The 26,833-nt window shown below is 40.7% G+C and overlaps 1 protein-coding gene across 2 annotated transcripts; it reads left to right on the top strand.

Annotated features, from left to right (window-relative positions):
• The first annotated feature begins 4,319 nt into the window (after positions 1 to 4,319).
• MORF4L1 (mortality factor 4 like 1) lies at positions 4,320 to 22,029 on the top strand. 2 transcript variants are annotated; one of them, XM_043489429.1, is made up of 13 exons: positions 4,362 to 4,545; positions 8,643 to 8,689; positions 10,491 to 10,558; positions 13,095 to 13,211; positions 14,452 to 14,538; positions 14,908 to 14,988; positions 16,536 to 16,561; positions 17,016 to 17,104; positions 18,094 to 18,195; positions 19,267 to 19,355; positions 19,837 to 20,009; positions 20,274 to 20,358; positions 21,284 to 22,029. In XM_043489429.1, exons 1-13 carry the CDS (start codon positions 4,506 to 4,508, stop codon positions 21,366 to 21,368), a joined length of 1,089 nt encoding a protein of 362 aa, XP_043345364.1. In that variant the 5' UTR covers positions 4,362 to 4,505; the 3' UTR covers positions 21,369 to 22,029. The 2 variants fall into 2 exon arrangements, with proteins under 2 accessions (XP_043345365.1, XP_043345364.1); XM_043489430.1 differs by lacking the exon at positions 13,095 to 13,211 and having other exon boundaries at positions 4,320 to 4,545.
• The last annotated feature ends 4,804 nt before the right edge of the window (positions 22,030 to 26,833 follow it).

Raw genomic sequence — 26,833 nt, 5'->3', positions numbered from 1 at the left:
AAAGAATGCTCAAACTACTGCACAATTGTACTCATCTCACACACTAGTAAAGTAATGCTCAAAATTCTCCAAGTCATGCTTCAGCAATACATGAACCATGAACTTCCAGATGTTCAAGCTGGATTTAGAAAAGGCAGAGGAACCAGAGATCAAATTGCCAAAATCCACTGGATCATCGAAAAAGCAAGAGAGTTCCAGAAAAACATCTATTTCTGCTTTATTGACTATGCCAAAGTCTTTGACTGTGTGGATCACAATAAATTGTAGAAAATTCTTTAAGAGATGGGAACACCAGACCACCTGACCTGCCGCTTGAGAAATCTGTATGCAGGTCAGGAAGCAACAGTTAGAACTGGACATGGAACAGCAGACTGGATCCAAATAGGAAAAGGAGTACTTCAAGGCTGTATATTGTCACCCTGCTTATTTAACTTATATGCAGAGTACATCATGAGAAACGCTGGGCTGGATGAAGCACAGCTGGAATCAAGATTGCCGGGAGAAATATCAATAACCTCAGATATGCAGATGACACCACCCTTATGGCAGAAAGTGAAGAAGAACTAAAGAGCCTCTTGATGAAAGTGAAAGAGGAGAGTGAAAAAATTGGCTTAAAGCTCAACATTCAGAAAACTAAGATCATGGCATCTGGTCCCATCCCTTCACGGGAAATAGATGGGGAAACAGTGGAAACCGTGGCTGACTTTATTTTTCTGGGCTCCAAAATCACTGCAGATGGTGACTGCAGCCATGAAATTAAAAGATGCTTACTCCTTGGAAGGAAAGTTATGACCAACCTAGGTAGCATATTAAAAAGCAGAGACATTACTTTGGCAACAAAGGTCTGTCTAGTCAAGGCTATGGTTTTTCCAGTAGTCATGTATGGATGTGAGAGTTGGACTATAAAGAAAGCTGAGTGCCAAAGAATTGATGCTTTTGAAGTGTGATGTTGGAGAAGACTCTTGAGCATCCCTTGGACTGTAAGGAGATCTAGCCAGTCCATCCTAAAGGAGATCAGTCCTGGGTGTTCATTGGAAGGACTGATGTTGAAGCTGAAACTCTAATACTTTGGCCCCCTGATGTGAAGAAATTACTCATTTGAAAAGACCCTGATGCTGGGAAAGATTGAGGGCAGAAGGAGAAGGGGATGACAGAGTATGAGATGGTTGGATGGCAACACTGACTTGATGGACATGGGTTTGGGTGGACTCTGGGAGTTGGTCTTGGACAGGGAGGCCTGGAGTGCTCCGGTTCTTGGGGTCACAAAGAGTCGGACATGACTGAGCAACTGAACTGAACTGAGAGATGTGGTGTTAAAGCGCATTACTAGTGAGTGTACAATTTGAAAAATTTTACATATGTAAACACTCATGGAACCACACCAGATTAAGGTCATAGAACATTTCCAGCACTCTGAAATTCCCTAACACTCCTTTCTAGTCCGTTCCCCCTTCCAACCCAGCTAACCACTATCCAAACTTCTAACACCATCGTTGAAATATATTGTCTTTGGTGTCTGACTTCCTGTGCACATGACTTCCTCTTACACTAAAACAAGTTTTGAGAGACAGATAATACCATGTTTGGCAAATATGTGGGGAATCAAGTCCTCTCTTAAATTGTTGTTTGAAATGTAAGTTGATGAAGACTTCGACAAGTTTAAATTCATTTTTTATTATTTATTCATTAAACGTTATGTTTAGGACCCTACATCTAGGGTTGTAAAAGTGTAAAAACAATGGGCACAAAGATTTATGTTGAAAGGCATATGTTTCTAACAGTGAAAAAACTAAAAGCAACAGAACCAAGGTTGGATAAATATGGTCTACTTATACTAAATCACAATTAAAAATGTGAGATGGGCACATGTAATTTCAGTAACTTCCTAGCCATATTATGAAATTTAAAAAGAGGAAGACACAGAACAATATATACAGTCCATTTATGGTAAAAAGAAAAAAACAATTAGAGAGAAAAATGTCCTTGCAAAATGATGGGGACGAAAATGAGGAAAAATAAAAGGTTCCTCAAATTTTGCCCTGTATTTTATGTCTCTGAATTGTTGCATTTTGGAAGACTCAAATAGTAAATATTATTTGTATAATTAAAACACAAACATAAAGGCAAAAAAATTAACTTTAAAAGATATGGAGAAAGAAGGCAATGAGGGTGCTGGGATACTAAACAACTTTTAATAGTTGTACCTTTGTTGGAGGTAGGAACAGATGAGGGACTGAGGTGGGAAAGGGTCTTTTTTCTATCTTCACTTTATTTTTTTTTTTAAAGCTTCAAGCATAGTACCTGATTTTTAAGCCAACGAGGTATATTTTGCAGATAAGTATAGAACATAGGGCTTCCCTGGTTGGTCAGATGGTAAAGAATCTACCTGTAATACAGGAGACTTGAGTTCCAGCCCTGTAAGAGGCAGATCCCTTGGAGCACGGAATAGCAACCCACTCCAGTATTCCTACCTGGAAAATTCCATGAACAGAAGAGCCTGGAGCCTAGAGCAATAGCTGACCAGTCCAAAGCCTTGTTTTGTTTTTCTGCTTTTTGTTTGTTTTTTGGTTACCTAGGGTGGCTTGTAGGATCTTATTTCCTTGACTAGAGATGCAGCTTGGGTCCACTGCACTGGAAGCACAGACCCAGGACAAGTCTCACTGTCCTCATTTTTATATTAAAAGTGTTTTGAATCATTGAATAATTTCAAAATATTTTGTATTCAAAACGTTAAAACAAGACGTGTACTTCAGAGTTTTGGTGTGGTGGTGGGGTCGGCAGGAGGCCCCTTCCCCTTTCTTCGTTATTTTCAGGAGTAATGCAGAGCAGATGCTGTACAGACAAATGGAGTGAGGTTTCTTTGTGGGTTTCTGCGGTTAGGGAAGGGGCTGTGTTAAGGGAAGGTTGAAGGAGAAACTGGAGTCAGATAAATGGAGAGGAGTCTGGAACCCATGGGGTGCACAGCCTATTCACGGGGATGTGGGGCAGAATTTAGCAAGGTGTGGGGACAAGTATAAAGCCTGGAGGGACGGTTGGGGGCTGTTTGTGCAAGGACTTCAAACGCCAAGGTAAGGACTTTGGGATGTATCCTCCTTAACCGTGTGTAGAGCACCAGTTCACCATTCAGCCTGTCTGTGCAATTCTCACCCGTTGGGAAGGTGGTCTTATTCTCCCCCTTTTGCAGCTAAGCAAACTACAGACTTTTTGAACAGGTGAACGACGGGAGAAAATTCCTTTAAATCATGTGTATATTCAATAGTCAGCGCTCAGTCTTTCAGTCTTTGAGACCCCATGGCCTGGAGCCCACCAGGCTCCTCTGTCCTTGGAATTCTCCAGGCAAGAATACTGGGGTGTGTGGCCATTTCCTTCTCCAGGGGATCTTCCCAACTCAGGGATCGAACCTGCGCCTTCCGCGTCTCCTGCATTGCAGGCGGACTCGTGTATATTCAGTAACAGCAACTAACTGTGCCCTAATAACAACTAGGTAACAAAAAATTGCACAAATAGGGCAGGTGCAGAACCCCGACATCGTTATGGTGTAGTGTTATTCACGGTCGCCTCTTTCGGCGGCGAGTCGAGCTCCAGCATCTCTAAAAGCCAGAGGTCGATCTCTCAGCCTGCCCAGTGTCGCCCGCTTCGTCCCATTTCCGCAGGACTCGGGTGCGGAAGGGGAGGCACAGGACCCCACAGATGGCCGTCAGTCCCACCAAACAAACTTAGTGAGCTTGCTGAACGAGGAAACATCCAGACACAGACTCCATGACCCTTTCTGGCCAAGTTTGCTGGCCCTGAAGCTTCCCTGTGCAGAAACTGCTCAAGCTGCTGCTGCTAAGTCGCTTCAGTCGTGTCCGACTCTGTGCGACTCCATAGACGGCAGCCCACCAGGCTCCCCCGTCCCTGGGATTCTCCAGGCAAGAGTACTGGAGTGGGGTGCCATTGCCTCCTCCGAAACTGCACAAGATGCTACTGAAAAGGGGCTTCAGAGGCCGCCATTTCGCTCTGGCCATTCCCAAGCCCATATCGTTGCGGCCCTATATTGCCCGTGGATCTCCGCAACTGGGCCTTTCCCCTTCTTTTGTGTGGGCTAGGCAAAGCCCTGCTGTCCCTCGCTCCGAGAAAAACGTAAAATCAAATCTAGGAAGTAAAAATTCTGCCGCCCCCGGGGATGGGGGTGGGGCAGGGTGTTAGGGGTGGGGGCGGGGAGGAGGCCACCGCCCCGCCCCCGCCCCTCGGCGCCTCCAGCGCCTCGGAACTACCAATCCCGGCGTGCCCCGGGGCGGCGCGGGCGCAGGGGCGCGTGCGCGCCGGGCAGCCGTTGGCTGGAGAGGCAGTTGCGCGGGTCGCGGTGCTGGGCGGTCTGCGGACGCTGGCAAATCGGGCCCAGGATGTAGAGTTGGCGGTGCCTGACGGCGCGTCTGACGCGGAGCTGGGTGGGGTAGAGAGTAGGGGGCGGTAGTCAGGGGTGGTGGGAGAAGGAGGAGGCGGCGGCGGTGAATCTTTTATAAATGGCGCCGAAGCAGGACCCGAAGCCTAAATTCCAGGAGGGTGAGTCTGATCCCCTGGGGACAAAGCATCTAACGGCCCGGAGAGGGAGGTGGTCTCGGGGCGGTTCAGATTTGGGGGCCGGGGATAGTGAGGGCCGTGCCCCGAGGAGGCGGCGGGCAGGGCTTTGTGCGGAGAAAGCGCATTGCGGCGAGGTTTTTCTGTGCGTCGTGAGGATAAAAACACTTTGGGAGGCGAAAGCGTTAGGCAGGCATTTGAGTGCGAGAGGGAGCCGTTGCCGCGTGGCACAGCTTTAGTGCTGTTTGTTGTTGAGAGGAAGAGGGCGCGGAGAAAGTAGCCTATTGTAGGGAGGCGGCGGGCGCGCCATGGCGGCCGTTAGGGGAAGTGATGTGGCGTGGGGGAGGGGAGGCGGTGGCGGCGGCCGTTTCAGGCGCCGTGCGGGGTTTCCCCGTCCGCGTGGGCGTCCGAGGGTTGGCACTCCGTGGCGACCATCGAGCCGCGAGCGAGTAGCTCGCGGTGGAGCCGCAGAGCAGCGGCAGGAGGGGGTTGGCTTCGCGTCTCGGGGCGGGAGAACTGCGTTGTAAGATGGCCGCTGCAAGATGGCGGGTCCATTATGGCCGCCGGCGCCTGGGTCCCCGGCTCGCGGCCGTAAACGCCGCTTTAGGGCAGAGGAGCGCCCCCTTCTTCCCCCGCCGCCGATCTGGAACCGGTTTTTCGGCGCTGGCCCCGGGGAGGTGGGTGGGGATGGGAAAAAAGCGCGAGCGTCCGGGTCGGCTTTGTGTCGCCCGAAGGCATCCCTTTGCTCTCGGAAAAGCGGTGTCGGTGTCCTATGGGAACGTGAACGCGCTTTGGCTGCGCGGTGGCTTGTAAAGCAGTAATTAAAAACTGCCTTAATGCGGTGTTACGTCCTCATTTGTGTGAAGTCCCGTTGCCTTGATGTCAGCCTTTTAAGTACGGCAGTGGTTTGGTTAATTGTAATAATTGATTAACAGTGATTTGAAACTTGAGTTTTTATTGTCTCTGATAAATGTGTAGGCTGACTGTAGAGAGCCTGATTTCCAGAGGAAGACAGCTCTGTAATTTCCACAGTTACCACATCTATTAATTTATATAGTGGAGGCTTAACAGTAAACTAAAGTGGACATAAAATTATGTAAGGCAAGCAAGAACACTTTAAAATCCTCATTCACATTATTGTGGTTGTACGTGTTAGATACCATGAATGTCGAGACGTCTGCAAAAAATTGTAGGGATGTTCAAACTTTGATGTGCGTTAGAATTAGTTTGAGTCATACACACAAAACCCAAGCCTATTGTAACAGTATGGAATATTTAAAAGATTGCCGCGGTGTTTTCCCTGTAACTGGCTTTTAATACCTGCTTTCTCTCACCCTGAGAAGCTCTTTGAAGATGACTGTGGATTGCTTGGATTGCTTTTTTTAAACCAGATGTTTTAGAGCAAGGATTCTTGATTTAGGGTGTTTATAATTCAGAGCACCCCTTGTACTTGGACAGGAAAAAGTTTTTTTTTCTATTTTCTAACTAAAATTAATAGTTCAGTTATGATAGTAGATTTCCTCCCCCACAGAAAAGCAAAACAAGACCCTCCCACAGTAGTAGTAGCTGTAATTAAAGTTGTAGAAGATACATTCAGATGTGATGTATTCTTTTCGTTGTTTCAGAATTGTGGTGTAGTTCCCTGAATAAGCAGCTAAATGTTGTATCAATTAAGGAGCTCATATAATACCATGACACACGTTTTAAATGTTTTTATTTGTCTCAGTATAGTTCGTTTCTTTTGTAGTACTGTTTTACATGTTTGTAGAAAAATTCTGAGAAAAGGCCCAAAGATTTAACCAGACTGAAGGGTCCATTGCACACAAAAATTAATCCTCACTGTAGGACATCAAAGGAAAATGACACAGACTTGGGACAGTTAAGGATGGCTTTCTGGAGGAAGTGCTTTAGTTCTAAACTGGAGGGGATGGTAGAGTGAAGGAGAATCCATATGCTGCTGTAGCAGTGAATTGGAGAAGAGGGCGGTAGAGGATGAGATGGTTAGATAGCATCACAGACTTCAGTGGACATGAATTTGCGCAAACTCTGGGAGGTCGTGAAGAACAGGTAAGCCTGGCGGTGCTGCAGTCCTTGTGGTCGCAGAGTCGGACACGACCGAGCGACTGAACAACAAAAGGAGCCACTATGGTTTTGAAAGCTACCTAAGAGTCTTTGCACTTTGCAGACATGTTTTCTATTCCTGTGTCAAAGTTGAGTTGTATAACCATCTTTTAAGAAATTATTATTATTTTGGGGCTTCCCAGGTGACCCTAGTGATAGAGAATCCATCTGCCAGTGCAGGAGACGGGGAGAGCTAAGGGTTCTCTGCGTGGGTAGAGACGCTCCCCTGGAGAAGGAAAAGCTCCACTCCAGTGTTCTTGTCTGGAAAATCTCCATAGACAGAGGAGCCTGGTGGGCTACAGTCCATGGGGTTGCAAAGAGTTGGACAGGACTGAGTTATTTAGAAGAGAATATCTTGTAAGGAAAAAGGAATAGTCTGTTGAAACTAACAGAATTATATTAAAACACTGCAGAAGAATTGAGCTTCTGTGATGGTAAAAATATGAATGATGGTAAAGTTTTTTCCCTGATTCTTTTAAACTTGAAAATTTCTCTTGTTAATTAATGGTGCAACACATGTTACAAGCATTTTTTCAGCACAGTGATTGTTCTGCACTGCAGTTGGTCTTCCACTTGATATGTTAAAGCAAAAAGTAAAGAAAACTATTGGGCATCTAACCCGTGTGGTAGGGGGAGGGGAGGGGAAGGGTGGGGAGGGGGAGACCTTTTGGCTTGTCAGGAGAGTGGCTGATGCTGGAATTTGAGTAGTGTTCCTAGTAAGAAAACCAATGAGAGGATGAGGAATTGGAATCTCATCACCTTTGAATTTGAGAGCATTGGGCAAAATTAGCTTTGCATTTTGAATACTACTAAGGATTAAGGATGGAAAAGTTCAAAAAAAGTGAGACGACAGTGGTTTGCTCCTTCCCCAATTAACAGTCTTTCCACTTCCAGGAGAAATTAGGCACTTGTTTTGCTGGGTCATATTCCTCAACTTACTGTATATTTCAGTGGGATATTAGGGACAGGTAGCTAGAATGGAGGTCAAAGGGCCTTAGCCTCAGTGTGGTTGTCTTTGGTGGCAGCAACCAAAAGGAGGGAGACACTGGTGAGACTATTTTCAGGGTACCTTTGAAGAAAGACTAAAATTAGGCACACAGGTCTCCCGTCTTCGGTGCTTCCGAGTAGACTCTACCTTCCTCTGTCCCTGTGGTCTCATTCTTGTCCATAGTATTCAGCAGTGGCTCCAGCCCAGCTTTCTCGTGAGCTCCAGACATATGTACTCAACTGCTTACTAGATGGCTCCAGTTTGGGTCCTGTAGCTACTGTAACTTATTCCAGAATTGATCTGAAACCCCCTCTCCATTTCCTTTTCTGGATAATACTTCCACCATGCTGGAAGTCAAGTTTATTAAACTTTCTACTTTGGCTTAGCTGTCTTTCTTATCATACCTGTTTCTGTTCTTATCCCTGACTTTGAGAGAAGTCGCTGGTTTCCTGTTTCTAGTCTCCACTTAAGTTTGGCATAGACTTAGCATCAGGCAGTGGTTCCTCACAGTGGGCCACTGCACAAGAATTTATGTGTTTCATCTGTGCTTTTGTATTAATATTTCCTCAGCTTGGGCCCTTTGCTTTGACGGGTTGGAAGCACAGAATAGGTAGAGCAGAAGGTTCTAAACTTAAAATTTCTTTCAATCTCAGATGTACATTGAAAAATAAGTCAACCCTGTCAGTAGATAGCTATAGTAGATTTTATTTGCTTAGCAGGTGATAGATGATTTGATGATTTTAAATAGATTGATATCCTAATTGTTTTTGTTTCCATCAAATGCCGAGGTGTTTTTTTGTCTTGAAATTCCATCTGAAGTGTTGATGTATACATTCCCTTATCCACTTGCTTGTTGGTTTTTTGAGGAACACCATAGTACAAGGGTGACGGCTCTCCCAGATGTGAATATTCTTATATATGAAGAGAAATCACAACTAACGCAGTGCTTTTTCCCTGTTTTTTCCTTTTACAGGTGAGAGAGTGCTGTGCTTTCATGGGCCTCTTCTGTATGAAGCAAAGGTACAAAACCTGTTTTCTTTTAAGAAGTTAGTTGAAACTACTGGTTTGATAATTAGATTTCAGTGATGGGTAGCTTTAGTGAGAGGTACCTTTTTTCATAGATATAGATTTTTTCATAGTTCCTCATCTTTTTTATCATTGTCTCACTGCTTGTTCAGCGGTTCACATAAAGCATCCTCCCATTCGTGTTACCGATCTGCTAAAGGCAAGCAGTTGGAAAGTGAACAGAAAGGTAGAGGTTTGACTATGGAAACAAAATAGCATTGTTAGTTAATGACTTATGAGAAAATACTGCCAAAGTCAATTTTATTGGCAAATGTAATATGCTGAGTAAGCACTGAGGAAAATTATGTTGAGGGTAAAGCTAACATTTCAAATGAGTACATTTAACTTTTGTTAGTTTTGTCTGGCAAAGTTTGAATCCTGGGGCATTCCTTTTCTGTGTATCAGTGTTGCACTGAGGTTATAAAAAACTGATTTTACATTTAAACAAAGATAAATTGGATGCTGCATTAGTGTTTTTAGTGTCTTGTTTCTGTTAACTTTTAGCACAAATATTTAAGCTGTGTCAACTATTTTTGACAATTGTTTAAAAAAAATAAACTGTAAAGGCACTTTCTATGTAAGTTCTTGGTGAATACTTTTTGTCTGTGAAAAGTCTTTTAACAGTTGTAAAGTGTCAATGTTGCTAACCATTTTACTTATTTTGAATACATAATAGGTGTATGTTTTTAAAGTTCTAAAATGACTGAAATTGGATTTCTGAGATGGTCAAGAACTTCATGTATGTGTACATACATCTTAATGGATAATACCAATACAGTTTATAAATGCATTTTGAGTCCTAGTGATCATTTCTGTTGCTGAATGTTGTTTCTGTTGTTAACTAGCTTCTAGCAGGCTCTCCTAAACTGGCAGCTTTTTCTGCTCTGGCAGCAAAAACACACCAGGGAACAATTTCAAATGGCAGTTGGAGTAACTTAAACTATTGTGGTTCTCTTGGTTTGCCTCTGATAAAATTTTTTAAAATCCAAAACCAGATAGTCATCACCCTTTCATGGTTAATGACTTCCACTAATCAGTTTTAATTTGTTTGGCTGCTTTTAAGAAGAACACAGGGCTTCCCAGCTGGCACTAGTAGGAAAGAAGCTGCCTGCCAATGCAGGAGACATAAAAGGTACAGGTTCGATCCCTGGGTTGAGAAGACCCCCTGGAGAAGGGCATGCCAACCCACTCCAGTATTCCTCCATGGAGAATCCCACAGACAGGAGCCTGGCGGGCTATGAGCCACAGGGTTGCGAAGAGTTGGACGCAACTGAAGTGACTTAGTACACAAGAAGACAAGATGTTTTTCATCTGTCACTCAGTTGCTGATAATCAGCAGAATAGCTTATTGCCTTGTGTAAACTAATGAGCTTTTAAAATAATGTGGTGTAAATGTTTTTCTTGAGCTGAATTTGTTTATCCAAATGTAGCTTTTGACTAGCCGGACTTTGAGAAAGCACAACTACAGCTTTCATTAGCTGTTCTTGGATAGCCTATCTAGCCCACTGATGTAAGGTTTAGGGTCACCTTCAGTGCTTATGGTTCTTTAGATTTGTTGGACTAACTCCCAACAAATGACTTTTAACTGTTTGGCAGTGTAACTTTGAATACTAGTCTAAAGGCTTAAGTAGTGTTCAAGAGTCTCATCAGGTTTTTTTTGGCCACCAAACAGTTTCAGTGTTGGATAGTTCAAAATTACCCAGATAGTCTTTTTTTTTCATTATTTCTAAATACATTTGTTTCTTTTTTATTTCAGTGTGTAAAAGTTGCCATAAAGGATAAACAGGTCAAATACTTCATCCATTACAGTGGTTGGAATAAAAAGTGAGTATTAGATTTTTTTAAAGCAATTTTTATTTATAATTAACAAGTTGGCTTTGTGTCATAAACTGATAGAAGCCTGTGCTTTTTAATTCTTGTACAGTTTGACTGTAAGTACATATTGGGGCAAAGGTGAACTATTTGTAATATGTTGAAATATAATAGAAATTAGGGTTTACTGCCATTTTGTTTTACATTCTGTGGCCTATTTCTTGTGTTCTGGTATAACGTCTAATATTCATTAGCCGGACTATTTTCTAGTTTTGGTACGTTTTAGGACAGCTTGAGTTTTTTTCTTATAACAGAGACTTAGTGACTACAAATGGTATTTCAAGCAGTTACACTCAAAACTAGTTGTGTTTTTCTACTAAGCAAGGGAGAAAAGATTTAAAAATTGCTTTATTTGGTTGATGTATTGACCAAATCATGTTTTGAACTTTGAAAGCATAATTATATACTAACAGTGAATTCATGTAGTTCACTTTTAGCATATGGTTTAACACAGGTACAGAAATGTAATTACAGAACCTAGTTTTCCACTCTGAAGAGCTTTTTTTTTTTTAATAAAAGCAGTGATGTATTGATGTTGCTGGGGATGGACAGTGGTTGCAGACTGAACACATTCTAGAATATTCAGCCTGTGGAGCTCTGTCAGTGATGGGTCTTTCTTCTTGGATCTCACAAATACCACATCTGATAATTGACTCATTTTTGGTGCTTGTAATTGAATAGCTTGTAATATTTAGTCTGAGAGGTTTTTAATTTTACTAAAGGTGTTTTGTCCTTCAAAGATAGCACTGCCAAAAAGAGTGGTTCTTGAGGTCTTTTTTTTTAAAGCTTTACGCCAGCTCGGCCATGCCATCTGATTTGATGTATACTCTTGTTTTGGAAGGGGTTTTTTTTTTTTTTTGACATTTACTGACTCTGTTTTTGTGGTCTTTCACACAGTCCCTTAGCCAGTGACCAACTCAGTTAATTTTATTAGTTAGAAGATTTTTTCACAAGATAGTTACAGCTAAGAAATAGTATCAGATCTTTGTCTTTTCTTCCGTTAGTATAACTGTAGAAAAGTGGAAATCTAAAATGTATAGAAGCACGTTCAATAAGTTGGTTTTTCTTCCAGTTAATAATTAAAATATTCCTAGTAGTGATGGTAATATAGTAAGTCAAAGTGACCCTGTGAGCTTTTAATCCCTTTGGTCTTAACAGAAGTAAACTGGTCTCTGATTTTAAATGGGGTTTCAGGGTTAATATTAAATTGGTTCAAATATCCAGGAACGTTTGTCTTCTGGATCTCCATTATTTTACAGCTTTCCCTTCCCTTTAAAAAAAAATGTTGAAACTGTGTCTTTCATTACACTTATGTTTTAATATAAAAATATCCTGGTAAAGTTGAGAGTGTATTAGATACCATGAAAATCTTAATTCTGTATAGGAAAGCAAATATTTATGCATATCATGAATGGGAACTTTAAAGGAAATAAAAGAAAAACAAATAGATTCATGGACTAGATCTGTGCCTCATCCCCAGGTACACTTTAAGATAATTTAGGATTACATCTTAATAGCTGTGGACACAACTTTTGTGCTTAACTTTTTCATATATAGTATTTTCTATTAAATTCCTTGCAGGTGTGTACAACTTCAAGACTGGGTTTTAAATGACATTTCCAACTTAAAATTGTGGAAATACATAAAAAGCTTGTATTTTTTTATAATATTGCCTGAAAATGTTTTTTCCTTTGTTATATTACCTAGTAACAAATAAATGATAGGCTGCATAGTTTTTTTGTGTCTTTGTAGAGGATGTGTTTTTTGTAGTTGTCTTGGTATGTAGACAAATATATGTAATTTGTAATACTGATCTTTAATAACTATTTAGAGGGGCCTTTAAATCTGTACAGAATGTTTTTAGTGCCGTGTAAGTTAATGCCATGGATCATTGTGACTTTGGGAATTAATGACAAGCTACCTTTAGAAAGTTCTGAAATTCTTCTGTTTGAGCTGTATGGAAGAATTTCTGGATGTTTGGCCATCCCCCCCCCCCAATAGTGATATTCCTCAGAGCAAAAGACATCATTTTCCCGTGGGTCAGCAACTGTTTTCAGCGCCTGGCGTGCAAAAGAAACTCTGAAATGGACTTTTGTTTTTAGATCAATGTTCTTATTTAGATGCATTTTTTATGAGAGGAAAGGAATTTTCACAGTTCTCAAATGGAACTTTCTAGTACATAAAAATTCGCTAACTCCCTTTAGAGAAAATAGGAACAGATATAACTAGCAGTAGGAATAAGATCCTCAATTTTGAAAATGGTTTATAAGATACCATGCTTTTAGAAAAGACTACGATGGAAGCCCAATCTGCAAATTGGAATTTTCTTAAACTTCAGTAAATATATACTTCTTCAAAAGCACAGTAGGTACTCGATTTGTTGACACAGACATTTAAATATTCCATTTGTAAATAAATCTTAATAAAGCGTAAGCAGAATTCTACACCTAGTTACTGAGATTACTTTGTACTATGCTGTCTGTATCAGAAGTGCTGTGAGGCCCAGGCGCTCTGAAAAAACTTTGAAGACACATGAGGATATTGTAGCCCTTTTTCCTGTTCCTGAAGGAGCTCCCTCAGTACACCACCCCTTCCTGACCTCTAGGTAAATGCATGTTTTAAAGTTTTCTCTAGGAAATCATGTTGAGGGTTGCTTTTTATTATTTATTATTCTTTTGGCTACCTTGCATAAGAGGTCAAAGGTGGGAAATCATTAAATAAAAGACTTTGAGGATATAATCTAATTGTGTCACTAAAGGAGCTCCATCAGCAGGAGGAAAAAAATTACTTTGCACAAAAAGTTCAGCACTGCCTAGGAAATATCCTGTCTTTTTCTCTTTGGGGAAAGAAGCCACATCAGAAGTCTTGTTTTGAACAAGATCCTACTGTGTAGCACAGGGAACTATATTCAATATCTCATGATAAACCATAATGGTAAAAATTATGAAAGGAGTGTGTGTGTATAATGTATTATAGAATCAATATGCTGTGTAGTAATTAACATAAGTCAGTTTCATATCAAAATAATTTTTTTTGAAATCTTGTTTTGAAGCTTTTCTGAGTGCCAGAATGCTTTAGCAACTAGATATTTTTAAGAGAGTGGATGTTTCTACCTTTTGATGTTTAGAAAGCCAAAAAGATTTTGCCTTGGAAATTAGTAAATTGATTTGTGAGTGAGTGATAACCATTGTAACACTTTAGTCTTAAGTGAGTTGATTTAGGTGGTATTATTTTGTATACCTTCTAGTATGTTTCTCATGGAGCTTGAGTGTTTATCTTCTATGCATCAAAACTCTCAAGTATTTTATATCTATTATTTAATTCTCTTAACAGTCCTGTGAGATAGATGGATGTTTATCCCCATTAGACAGGTGAAACTAAGGCACAGTGAGTTTTGAAATTTTGTATCAGAGATGACCAGCTGGTTTTAGTTCCTTTTTTTTTAGTGCTTTAAGAAGTCATTTTATGGATTCCTGTGCTTTTTTTTTTTTAAAGTTTTTCAGGTGCCTTTATTCTGTAAGGACAATTACTTAGGGGCTCTTAGGTTATGTGCTATTATATGCTGTACTCTTAAGCCATTTTAACCAAACGATTTGGATAATCTTTTGGACTCTGGCACTTTTGATTTGGGGTATTGCTTCTGAGAATGTTTATATTACCATTTTACAGAACAGATTTTCTCTAGACTTTCAGTCTAGTTGAGAATGGATTTGTAATGCCAGTTCTTCAACTTAGTTCAGAGAAGTCCAAACTCTTGCCTCTTGGATTTAAGAGAAAAAATTGTAGAACAGAGTCCGTATGCTAATGAAATATTTTTGAATGATATTTTAACTTTTCTCTTTCAGTTGGGATGAATGGGTTCCAGAAAGCAGAGTACTCAAGTACGTGGATACCAACTTACAAAAACAGAGAGAACTTCAAAAAGCCAATCAGTAAGTTTGTTTGCAACATGAATAGGAGGAGAAATGGCTGTAAGTTAGTTTATGGAAATGGAATCCACAGCACAAATCATGTTGGCTGCCTGCTTTTAAAATGATTCGTGCTACCTGTCAGCTGCTGTTAGGATTTTGACCTCAAGTGATCAGAGAGGCCTTTTGTAGCCTTTTTACTCTTCCTTTCTTGAATTGATTTTTGTAAATGTGTTCTCTCTTTGTCCAACTTGTTAATAAAAATTTTGTACCAGAATATGTATAGCCTTGGAACTTCAATTTGAATATAAATTTCAAAATGGAATCAAGCTATCAATTTATTTTTCTATATAAATATTTTATGATGATATATCATTGAAATTATTTTTGAAGGGAGCAGTATGCAGAGGGGAAGATGCGAGGGGCTGCCCCTGGAAAGAAGACTGCTGGGCTACAACAAAAAAATATTGAAGTGTAAGAAGCTCTTTAATTTTACACTGAAATTCAAGCTTGATACACTGTGTATTACAATTTGTTGAAAGTGGAAACTGGAACATTGTTGTGATTTGAAAAATGCCAGTGAGAATCCCACTGGTATTGGGTTATTGAAACTACATACTGATTCTTTAATTTTCCTTAGCAATTTTTTTTTTTTTTGCCACTTAACTCATTTTTAAGTGTACAGTTGGGTGGCATTAAGTACATAACCAACCCCTCCTTTGTTTAATCTTTACTTTTTTGGCCTTACTGGGTGGCATGTGGGATCTTAGTTCCCTGACCAGGTTATCAAACTCTTGCCCTGTGTAATTGAAGTGTGGGGTCTTAACAGCTGAACCACCAGGGAAGTCCCTTACAATCATTCAAATTAGAACAAACGTGTGCACGTAATGTGTTTTTCTTTTACAAGCATTAGCATTGGATTCTCAAGACACAAGTTTTGAGATTTGAGGGGTAGATTTGCTTTTTCAGTATCTTTTTCCTTGAGATTAGATTCTGTTGCTTTTAGACCATGACTAGTCTGACTTTACTACCTAAAAATTAAATGACAGTATTGAAGATAACTATGCATCTTGAAATGTTTGCAGTTTTATTTTTTGGGGTAAGAAGATAATTAGGCAAGGATTAATGAATTTGGCAAGATAATTGATTTGGTAAGATAATTGATTGACTTGGCAAGGATTACTATTTGAGATTGATTCATAGCTTTATTTGTTAATAAGTAGTAACATACTTCCATGATCTGGATCTTTGGAAAACTTAAACACAGGTATTTAACATTTATTAATACTAAAACTGTAGAAAAGCAAACACATTCAGGTGTAATGTGATGGCCCCTCCAGGCATAATCTATAATCATGGCTTTATAAACTTTTTTCTTTGTGCTCCAGAAATAATTAGATATTATGTTAGGATTCGTAATTTACTGTTGGTGCATATATAAACAGCCATGAGATAAATTACTGTTAGGCATAATAGTCTAGACACAAGCTTTGTTCTGAGTGGGTGAGCAGAGTGTTTAGTATTGTAAAGAAAGTAATGTAGCTTCAAGAAGAATTAAAATGAAACAGAATTTGACCAGTGAGAGTAGAATAATGCATTGGTGTGAAACATAGTCTAACGTCAAATTATGCTGGTTCCAAAGTAATTGAGGAAAATATTTTAATCTTTGGAGCTTTTTTGTGTTTTTCGAACTAATAGTCTTATGAAGCAGGTTCTTTTTAATATAATTTACATGCTATAAACTTACTAATAGACATAAATGATAAAACCCTGGGAGAAGATCTCATGATATGGTTTTGATTTTTCTGCTGTCTAGAGGGAGATGTGGATTGAACCAGCTATCAGTAAAGAAGTCCTTAAGTCTTGAGTAGTAAATAAGAATATGCAGGAAATAAGATCAGGCAAAGATCGCTGCCTGATCTTACCATCAAGGCAGTATTTCTCTATGGACTCAACCTGGTAGAAGGGAATTTAAACTAGAAACAATAGCGACAATTAGCTTTTTTCTTTTTTCCTTTCAGGAAGACGAAAAAGAACAAACAAAAGAGTAAGTATATTTATTAACTGTTTGAATTAATTATTCTGCCTTTATAACATTTGCATTTTGAATTCATTGTTAAATTTTAAGTTAACTTTTAGAGTAAGCATATGTTGATGGTCTCATGAGTCACAGCAGTGTTACAGAGTTAGGTACATAGCCATAGAGAATGGACATTCTTTATACTGTGGAGAAACATAAGCATTTATTGTATTTGTGTTCTTTAATGACTGACTGTGAGATAATTATATTTTAAAAATACATGGTAAAAAAAATACATGGTAATATTAAATATTGCTTTGTACTAGATGTTTGGTTAGAGCTATTCATGAGAGGTATATTTTTGGTAGGAATATGGTTCTTCAATGTAGATTTTAGTAATATTTATGTAATGGAAGGGTCAAGGAGTAAAGAGTTACTCATTAAGCTAACAATCTCCCTTCCTTACCCCAAATTTTTACAGCACCTGGAAATGGAGATGGTGGCAGCACTAGTGAAACACCTCAGCCTCCTCGCAAGAAAAGGGCTCGAGTAGATCCTACTGTTGAAAATGTGAGTTTTTCCTTAAATTTATGTTAATAATAGCATGATAGAATTTTTAATCTGTCCTGTTATAGCACGGATAAAATAGTCATAGAACTTTTGAGTCTCAGAAGCATTGCTATAGCATGCTTTAATTACTGAGGTTAAAATATTCTCCTTTTTAAGATAAAGGATATATTTGTATACATCTATTTCATGTGTTGCACTAGATGTATTCCTTCCAGTTTTTACCCCTAACTCATCATCAAATGTTCGTTTTAAGCCCTGTGTTCTTGTATAAGGCTAAATAGTTCTTTGGTATTAAGATTGAATTGACTTCCTAGGTCACATTAAATTGATTTACTGATTTAATAAACCCACAGAAAAATGCCAAGAAAGCCTATCAGTTACATGTGTATGTGTGTGGGTATAATAGTTTGGAATTTTTACATAAGTGAATTAAATGTCTAATTTATTATATTTATAATCTCCAGAGTTATGAATTTGAAAAGAGAGGTTTTAAAAGTGTAACTGACGGTTTACGTTTCTGAAGCTGAGGTTAAAACACTGGTATGTTCTGAAGATTAGACATTTTTAGGCAGTTGCTGACAAATTAGAAGATATATTTAATCTTATACATTAAAGATGTAACTTTAAGATAGTCGTGTTTGGGCTTCATTATTGGAGATGTGGCTATTCGAATTGATTAAATTTTGAAAATACTAAGTTAAAATGCAGCAAGGTGGAGAGACCATTTATAGAAGAAGGGAAATTTGTTTAAAAAAAAAAAATGCCTTCACATGAAAAGACATCAAGTAGACTATCAAGATTCTTTTCTCCCAGGAGTTACCTGTATGATCTTCACTCATTTTACTATTTCCAAGTGACAGTTCCAGCTGTCCGTTTGAGTAAAGAATTTATCCCAAGTGCCTCTAAAGGTTCAGAAAAGCTTTCAGAAAACTCTTGGAGCTGTTCCTCAGCTAGAAAGAACAGTGTTTAGTACTCTCCTTTTTGTTTAGGAGGAAACATTTATGAGCAGAGTTGAAGTTAAAGTCAAGATTCCTGAAGAACTGAAGCCATGGCTTGTTGATGACTGGGACTTAATTACCCGGCAAAAGCAGGTAACTTGGTGTTACATAGATTGTAATCTATATGATAATGGTCTTGCTAGTGTAAACTTTTTTTTCTAAAGGAAAAGGCTGTAGACTTTCATAGACATCGAAGGTATGACTGATGGGAATTTTAATTCAGGGACTAGACCGAGCACCTTCATTATCAGAAAGGACTGGGAGAGGAATAAGCAAGATACATGTACAAAAGACCATGTGTTTACAGTTACTTTTATAAAGGTTTAGATAACTGTTGGCAGTGGCTAGGACATGAATACATCATTCTGAAAATAGATTAAAAAAAGAACCATTTTATTTCCTGCTTAATATCATTGAAAGTGGGACATCGTCACATACAGTGCTGCTGATGGAATGTAGAAATAGGAAGCACACAACTACTACCTGCAGGTATTTGTGATTTCCAAAAGAACCTGAATCTGATCAAGCTCCTAGGCTTTAATTACAAGTGTACAGGAAAGAGACGTTATGATGTATGTATGTAACGTCACAGTGGTACAGCCACCAAAGTCCAGAGTTGAGGGACTCTGTAGGACAGAAGAATCAATTTCTTAAAATAGCACAACCAGGGATAGGGGAGAAATGGGGACTGTGTGGGATAGGCACCAGTCATAGGCTGTGCAATATGTGGACTTTGATTCTTGATCTGACTCTGAAGCTAAATGGCTAGGTTTAGCTCTGTTCTCCCACTTTGTGTTTGGCAGCTTTTTGTGTTTTAGTTTTTACGTTTAATGGAACACTGGGTCCCAAACCTTTATGTGAATGTTAAGCTAAGTGTTTCAGGCAGAATGATACGTGGTGACTTGGTAACGCGTCAGAGGTGAGTTTGTGTAGGTGTACTCCACGCGTAGTGAGAGTGTGTCTGTCCAGTGTGGCAGCCACTAGCTGCATTTGGCTGTTAAATTTTTAGTTCCTCAGCCACAAGATCCATGTTTCAAGTGCTGAACAGTGCCCTTTTCTTTTTGGTAATACTATTAGGTGATCTTTTAGTGCATTAAAACTTCTCCAGTGTACTTTGTCTTTGAAAAAGAATGTTAGTATTCAAGTATATTTTTGTTTTCAAAGCTCTTCTATCTTCCCGCCAAGAAGAACGTGGATTCCATCCTAGAGGATTATGCAAATTACAAGAAATCGCGAGGAAACACAGATAATAAGTAAGAAAATACATACATCTTTGAAGTATACTAAAGACATTTTAAACATCATTTCTGGATAAATTATCTGAAACATGAACTTTAAAACAATACCATCAGAAACTAGCCAGATAGAATTTCATTGCTTAGACATAAGGTTTAGCTGGTAGACATTTATTAAAGGGCCAAGTCAGTAAATGTTCCAGGTGACACTGAAAAACCTATTCTAAGTAACTATGTATATAACCATTCAAAATACAACTGTTTGAAAATGTGAAAACTAAAATCCATCCCTAACCTGTGTGTTGTAGTGTGCTCACCAGTGGTTTGTTTCTTCGAATTAATTTCTTACCTCTTATTAAATCTCTCTCATGTTTAGCAGAGGTTCATTGTCATTGGTTTAGCATTTAATTTCTTACCCTCATGCTGGTTGACTGAATCTTCATCTCTCAGTTCATTCAGTGACCTGCTCTGAAGGTAGATACTTTTGTTCCCTTGTCAGGGAGTATGCAGTCAATGAGGTTGTGGCCGGGATAAAGGAATACTTCAATGTGATGTTGGGCACTCAACTGCTCTACAAATTTGAGAGGCCGCAGTACGCTGAGATCCTTGCGGACCACCCTGATGCACCCATGTCCCAGGTGTACGGGGCACCACATCTCCTGAGACTGTTTGGTAATAACCCCTTTTAGAAAATAGTTTTACTTTTTCGCCTGGGGCCTTTGGTATCCTGATTTATATTAAGGGGTAACATAAAATAACATTCTAAAAGACTGTTTAATTCCAATTTGAACTTCTATGTGGTGTAAAAATATAAAGTCAGTTTCTAAAATCATATGCTTTAAGGAGATTAGTGATGGTTGCATTTGCTCACATAATTAAAGTATATGCTCATAATGCTACCTTGGATGTAACTTTGACTTCATTCTTTTTAAATAGTACGAATTGGAGCAATGTTGGCCTACACACCTCTGGATGAGAAGAGCCTTGCTTTATTACTGAATTATCTTCACGATTTCCTAAAGTAAGTCTGAAAATTAATGCTTGAAATTAAAAACATGAATTTGTTTAGTGTACTGCAAATTACTCTTGATAGATTGGCACTGTAGATACTGTAATAGAACTAAAGTAAAACAGTGTATGTTTAGCATAGTTAAAATGTCTCCTGTTATTTTGGGGATGAACTAGGGATGGCTTCTATTTTTGGGAAAATGGAAAGTGCAATCCTGGTTTTTACAGTTTTCTGAAGGGCACTTTGGTAATATATATAAGCGTTTTAAATGACTGGCAGTTAGGCTTCTGGAAACTTGTCCTATAGAAATACTTAATATGCACAAAGATCTCCAAGCATGTTTTATTAAATTGCTATTCATGGATAAGGTAGGTTTACAAATACTGATCAAGAAAGATGTCCGTGGTGTGTCAATTTAAAAAAATTAGATTGCAATTGAGTTTGGTATGATTCCTCTTTTTTCTACAAAAAAGTGATGAATATTCTCTCTCTTCCCCCAATTTCTTTATGAAATAAAAGTGCTCTACTACTTGACATTTTAGGGCCCTTAGATTTTTATGGCGTTACTTTCAAGTTGAGATTTACTTGTCAACTTCTGAATCTGTAGTATGATGGATTTCAAAGAGCTAAAGAAGACATCCTAGCTGTTAACTCTTTCAGGGTAATGATACCTGTTAAGGGTGGTCCAAGCACTCAGGTTGGTATTCTAGTGACTCCTGTTTTTGCTTCTTTGAAATAAGGGGAGTAACTCTATAGACTTCCATCCTTTTTTTTTATGCATTGTCTGGTATGTAACCCTATTGATCTGAGTTGTAATTACATGGTTGTGATATGTATTTTAAAGTGCTTTGTGTGGCTTCTGTATGTAATTGATAAGAGATTAGGATCAAAGTACAATTCTTTTTCATACTTGTAATGGATAACATTTTGTTTTTAGATACCTGGCAAAGAACTCTGCAACTTTGTTTAGTGCCAGTGATTATGAAGTGGCTCCCCCTGAGTACCATCGGAAAGCCGTGTGAGGCGCGTGCACCCACCCATGTTTGATCTCTGTAAACACCTTTTTGTTTCTTAGTCCTTCTCTTGTACAAACAATGTACTTTGGAAATGTTCGTGTATAACAAAATTGATGTTTGTTTTCTGTTTGATTTTAAACAGAGAAAATAAAAGGAGTTACAGCTCCTTTTCTTTCCTTTTTTTCATTTCAAAGTTGCTACCAGTGTATTCAGTGATGGACAACAGAGAGACATACTGTAGAGTGTTTTATTGCTTCGTTGACAAAGCTGCTTTTGAACGCTGGTGGTTTCTATTCCTTTGACACTACGCACTTTTATAATATGTGTTAATGCTATATGACAGAATGCTCTGATTCCTAGTGCCAAAGGTTCAATTCAGTGTATATAACTGAACACTCATCCATTTGTGCTCCCCCCTTTTTTTTTATGGTGCTTAAAGTAAAGAGCCCATCCTTTGCGAGTCATCCATCCATGTTGTTCCTTAGGCATTTTATCTTTGCTCAGATTGTTGAAGAACGGTGGCTTGTTTCATGGTTTTTGTATTTGTGTCTAATGCACGTTTTAACATGATAGACGCAATGCATTGTGTAGCTACAGTTTTCTGGAAAAGTTAATCTTTTAGAAATTGTTTTTCAGATCTTCAATAAATTTTTTCTTTAAATTTCAAGGAGCAGTGTACTTGTGTGGATGCATTACAGAACCTTTGTATGTTGTGTGTGTCTGCTCGTGTTCAGTGATTTTTCTTTGAGGCGAGTGATTGTCTTGTTTTCTGTGGGATGAGAAGTTTGCCTTCCTGATCTGTCTTTAGTATCTACCTTCATCTGCCAGAGCAGCTTTGGTTGTCTGCTCTCTTGAGTTCTGGCTGAAAAGTTAGACTATAATGACTATTTCTCTACTTTTCATGGAATGTAAAATTTGAGCATTGAGGGAGTTTTTAGCTGTGTGACAGCCAGCTAGTCTTTTGCTAATTGTTTGAGGTGTTTACCAACATTATTCACAGTGCCTAAAATTTGAGCTCCTTCCCCCAACTTAAATACAGACCTCCTGGAGAGGGTTTGACCTGTGTTTCCTTGACCTCCCTCACCTTTGTTCTGTGGAAGTTCTTGAAGTTAAAGTAATCTCATCTCTGCTTCTTAGGAGCATCCCATGATTTCCTTTCTGTTCCCCTGTACAGTCCATCTTGCCCCAGTGCCCAGGTATTCTTGGGAATGGTTACAAACCATAGAATCTACTGGCCAGAAGCTGGACTCTGAAGCAGAGAGCTGGGCTCAGAGCTGTTTTTATTCTTTCCCAGCTGTGTGACCGTCACTCACTGTCTGAGGCTCAGTCTGTTTTTGTCTGAGAGATGAGGTTGACAACATACCAGATGGTGGTTATGTACTGTTGACAGATGAGTTGTCATTGTGATGAAGGAGAATGCTGTACTTAGTTGTTCAGTCATGTTTGACTCTTTTTGACCTCATGGACTGTAGCCTGCCAAACTCTTCTGTCCATGGATTCTCCAGAAAAGAACACTGGAGAGGGCTGCCATGCCCTCCTCAAAGAAGAAGAATAGCTCTCATTTTACCCTGGTTGTCCTGGGACAGAATCAGCCCTGGGATCTTTTTCCCCTCTTTTTGTGGCTTGGCAAAAAGATGGCTCAGCAGATGTGACTTTGCTCAAAGGAAGAACAGGCTGAGACTGGACGCTGAATTGCAGAGGTTCCCCCACTGCTGACAAGGCCACCTCCTTAGCCTGGAAGCACCACTGTCAACACAGATGCCTCGAGGTTCCCAGCCCCGCCCCATCTACATGGAACCCCTCGGTGCTTACCCCTCAGTGTCCCCTGGTGAGTCGGGAAACCTTAGAAGGTTGGCACCTTTGCTAGTTCGAGGTTTTCCTGTCACCTAAGCAGGCTAGAGGTGTGTGTGGGTGTCCAGAATGCCTCTGCATGTGAGCTTTCAACTGTCACTTGCACAGTAACCTCACGTTTTCTTTTACCTATCGGAGACTTCATTGTCCAGGGGAGCAGGAAGATTCTCTGCCAGCAGGCTCAGCATGGGGTTCACACATCTGTCTTCAAAGTTTTCGCAACTTGTTTTCTTCAAATTCAATCCCACAAGAAAGTTGCCATAGTAGTAGATGAGTACTTCTTGTGTGCTCTTCGCCTCTCAGATTTACCTCTTGTGTCTTTGTCACATTTTTGTGCACACGTGCACTCTCCACAGAAAATCACTATTATTTCTCTGAATCATTTGAAAGTAAAAATAATTGCATTTATAAGTCTCAGTGCAAGATCCTGTGTGAGAAAAGCTGGACTAGAGATTTCATTATACACTAATTTATTGGAGGGGGAGGAGATGGAGAGGGTTAACAATATTCTCTGTCCAGAAATAGGGCACTGTTACTTGTGAAAAAGATAAGCCAGATCAAGTTCACACTGATATAGGAGCCAAATATTAAGCTAATTGGTTGAACTCAAGAGGGTTTTAAATGCTCATGTGCAGTGAAGAGTACTGGGAAGCCTCCCTTCTCTATTTCTCTGGCAAACCCTCAGAATAAGTAGAAGGGAGCAGGACCTCTTCAGGGGGTTCACAGGAGGGGGACAGATACATAGGTCATGTAAACTTCCCAAACAGCTTGGGGGGAAAAAACACAACTCCTTAAATACAATTCTAAGGGGAAGCTTCTTTATCCATAGAATAGTAAGAGGTGTTGCCAACTGGTGTGACCCACTTGGGCAGTTTTGGGAAGGAGAGCTGTGCCTCCCTCACCCCTCACTCCCCTGTAACACATGATCATGTCTTTCATATTTGTCTTGATTTGTCCAAAGTGACAAGAAGGTCATTATTGCAGCTGACTCTGACCCCTCCATCATGCTTAGGTTGCTCTGAAGTCCACTGTGTGCCCTGATCCCCGCACCCCTGTGTTTGTAGCGCAGCCTGGGGGGAAGGCAGGTGGGTCAAGTGCCCCCTTGGCTGTGAGATCAAGCAATAAAGCAGATACTGTATCTTAGTCCCTACAATACCTTTGCTTATTTCTTAGCTCAATACTGGAATTGGAGAGGGATGCAGTTAACAGCTCCAGGACTTTAGTTACAAAGATGTATGTGCCTTATTGAAGGAAAGTTGACCCAGATTGACGGTTTTGATTCTTCTTCACAACCATTCCAAGTTAAATGCTGTTAGCCATGTGGTGCAGGTCCTCCTGTATCTTTCCCTGTGTACAGACAGACACGTCTTGAGTTTCACTGGGGCCAGGGCCGAGGGGACAGATGAGCCCCGAGGGGACCCTGCCGTCCTGTGGTCTTGATAAGCCAGTTGTCGGATGGCCATGCAGGGGTGTTGCCAGGCTGGGCTGGTCCCAGCACCCTCAGGAGAATCTGGTTTGGGAAAGGTGCAAAAAAAACCAAACTGAAATAGTCTAAGTATTGCTTTATTCATGTTGCAACACTTAAATGTTGAGAATAAATAGAAAAGTAGGAATCGAAAACGAGGAAGAAGAAATGAAAGATGGGTGAATGGCCTCAGAAGAACAGATGGATTGTGCTTTGTCACGCAGCCTTGGGGGAGACTGGAGGGCAGCTGAGCCTGGGGGGATGTCTTCTGCCCCCGGGAGGGGTTGGGGTGGAGGTGGGCCTCAGGGTGTTGGGTCTGGGAGTGATGGACAAACCTGAGGGCTGGTGTGTCCTTTATCTGATGTTCTCTAGCATGAAGTTAACCATGGGCAGAGCCGTAGCTCTGATCTGAGCTTGTTGTCCTGTGGGTCTGGCAGTGGTGGCATTATGGTGGCATTGATGTCCCCACCGTCCCCACCCCGTCCCACCCCTTTGGTGAGCATACACAGGAAAGACCACATGCTTTCCACCATGTGCACGGGTAGGAGACTGCTCTGTGCTTTTATTCAGGGACCAGATCATCCTACCTTTCCTGGTGCCAGAGCTGGAGACACAAAGATGCCCCTATGGGTGGGTTGGTCTGGGACCCCAGAGGTTCCTGGAAGGACCTGTGTTACCAGCTTGGGACATGCTGTTTCATCTTTACTTTTCCAGTGATGCTCAAGCCTTTATGTTCATAAGCAATGAATCTTACATCAATGCCTTCCTCTTAGATCACCCATCCCCTAAATGTCAAGAGAATTCCAAGGGTCAGTTCTTCCCAAGCTGGACTGGGACATCAGAAAATGAGGCATGCACGCTCACTGTCTGTGGTGATCACAAGTGTCGCTGACGAGAGTCCGCTGGCCTGCCTGCGCCTGGGGACATGTGTAGGGCTGCGGGGCCACCCCGCTCTGGGCCCTAGAGCTGCGCCCCTTGGCTGTCACTGGTTCAGCCTTCCCTCCTTGGAGCAGGACATCTGCCAGGGTCCTTGGGGGCTTCTGTCAGCTGTTCCTTGGACCTGTTGATTCTAATCTGGGCCAGCCACCAGGGGGTCTCTGCCATTCTCCGGGGGAAGGGAGGGCGCGGGGCGGTGGTGGTGTCCCCTTCAGGGTCTTTCCTGCCATGTGCCTGCTTCAGGGCCATCCCAGACTACCCCCATGGCTGCCCCCAATTTCATCCTCCGGTTTCCTGTGCAGACTGGTCCACCCTGTCCCCTGGAATCCAGAGAGAGGCAGTCTTTGCCGAACCTCACAGTCTCTGCTAAACCTCACACAGCAAACCCCTTTCCTCACCTGGAATAGCTTACTGCTCTTAATCTCACATAGTCATAGCCAAGGGATTCTCCCATAATAGTGAACATCTGTTCTCTGTCTCTAGCTTAGACTCAAATTCTCTATCACTTCATGTTAGAATAGTTACTTTAATATGTTAAAAATATATATACCAAGAATCATAGAAAGTAGATGGTACTACCCTTCACATACCCCCTTGTATTAATACCAGCCAGCATCCCTACACGAGAAAAGGGCCACTCAGTGGGGTAGTTGGAGGAGAGTTTACGAAAGGCTTGTCTGCCAAGGAGGGAGGAACTGAGTGGAGTTGGTGACTGAAGCCCCAGCACGGAGCCTGGCCTGCAGCAGGTGCTTAATCATGAGGTACTGATCTGCACAGGTGAAACCTTCACAACAGTTGCACGTGAGACCTGGCGGGGTGGTTCTTGGCTATCTTCAGAGAGGGGAAAAAGGTGACTTGGTTGGAAGCCTGTGGGCTTGTGAATGTAGCTCCCAGACCTGACTTGAACACTGGGGAAAATGAGTGGAGATAACCCTCTTCTGAGCACTAAGGGCCAGATGTGACACTGGCTCCTACAAATGCCACCTGAGTTATCTCACTCACCAACAGACATGTTCTTATGGGGAGAGGCCTTGTTTACTTAATGGTGGCAAGCGTGGGCCCTGGTGTTCCACAGTTGACGTGTCTTCACGTTTCTAGGTCTTGAGTACACACAGACATACTTGTCTGAACATAGCCTACTGCATTCATCAGGGTGGTTTTAATTGCAAATGATAGTTGTAACTCAGAACCAGCTCAGGGTTCATTGGCTTATGTAACT

Source organism: Cervus canadensis, chromosome 17 (assembly GCF_019320065.1).
Source record: "Cervus canadensis isolate Bull #8, Minnesota chromosome 17, ASM1932006v1, whole genome shotgun sequence".
Taxonomy (NCBI): Eukaryota; Metazoa; Chordata; class Mammalia; order Artiodactyla; family Cervidae; genus Cervus; species Cervus canadensis.
This window is presented reverse-complemented; position numbering and strand designations above follow the sequence as displayed.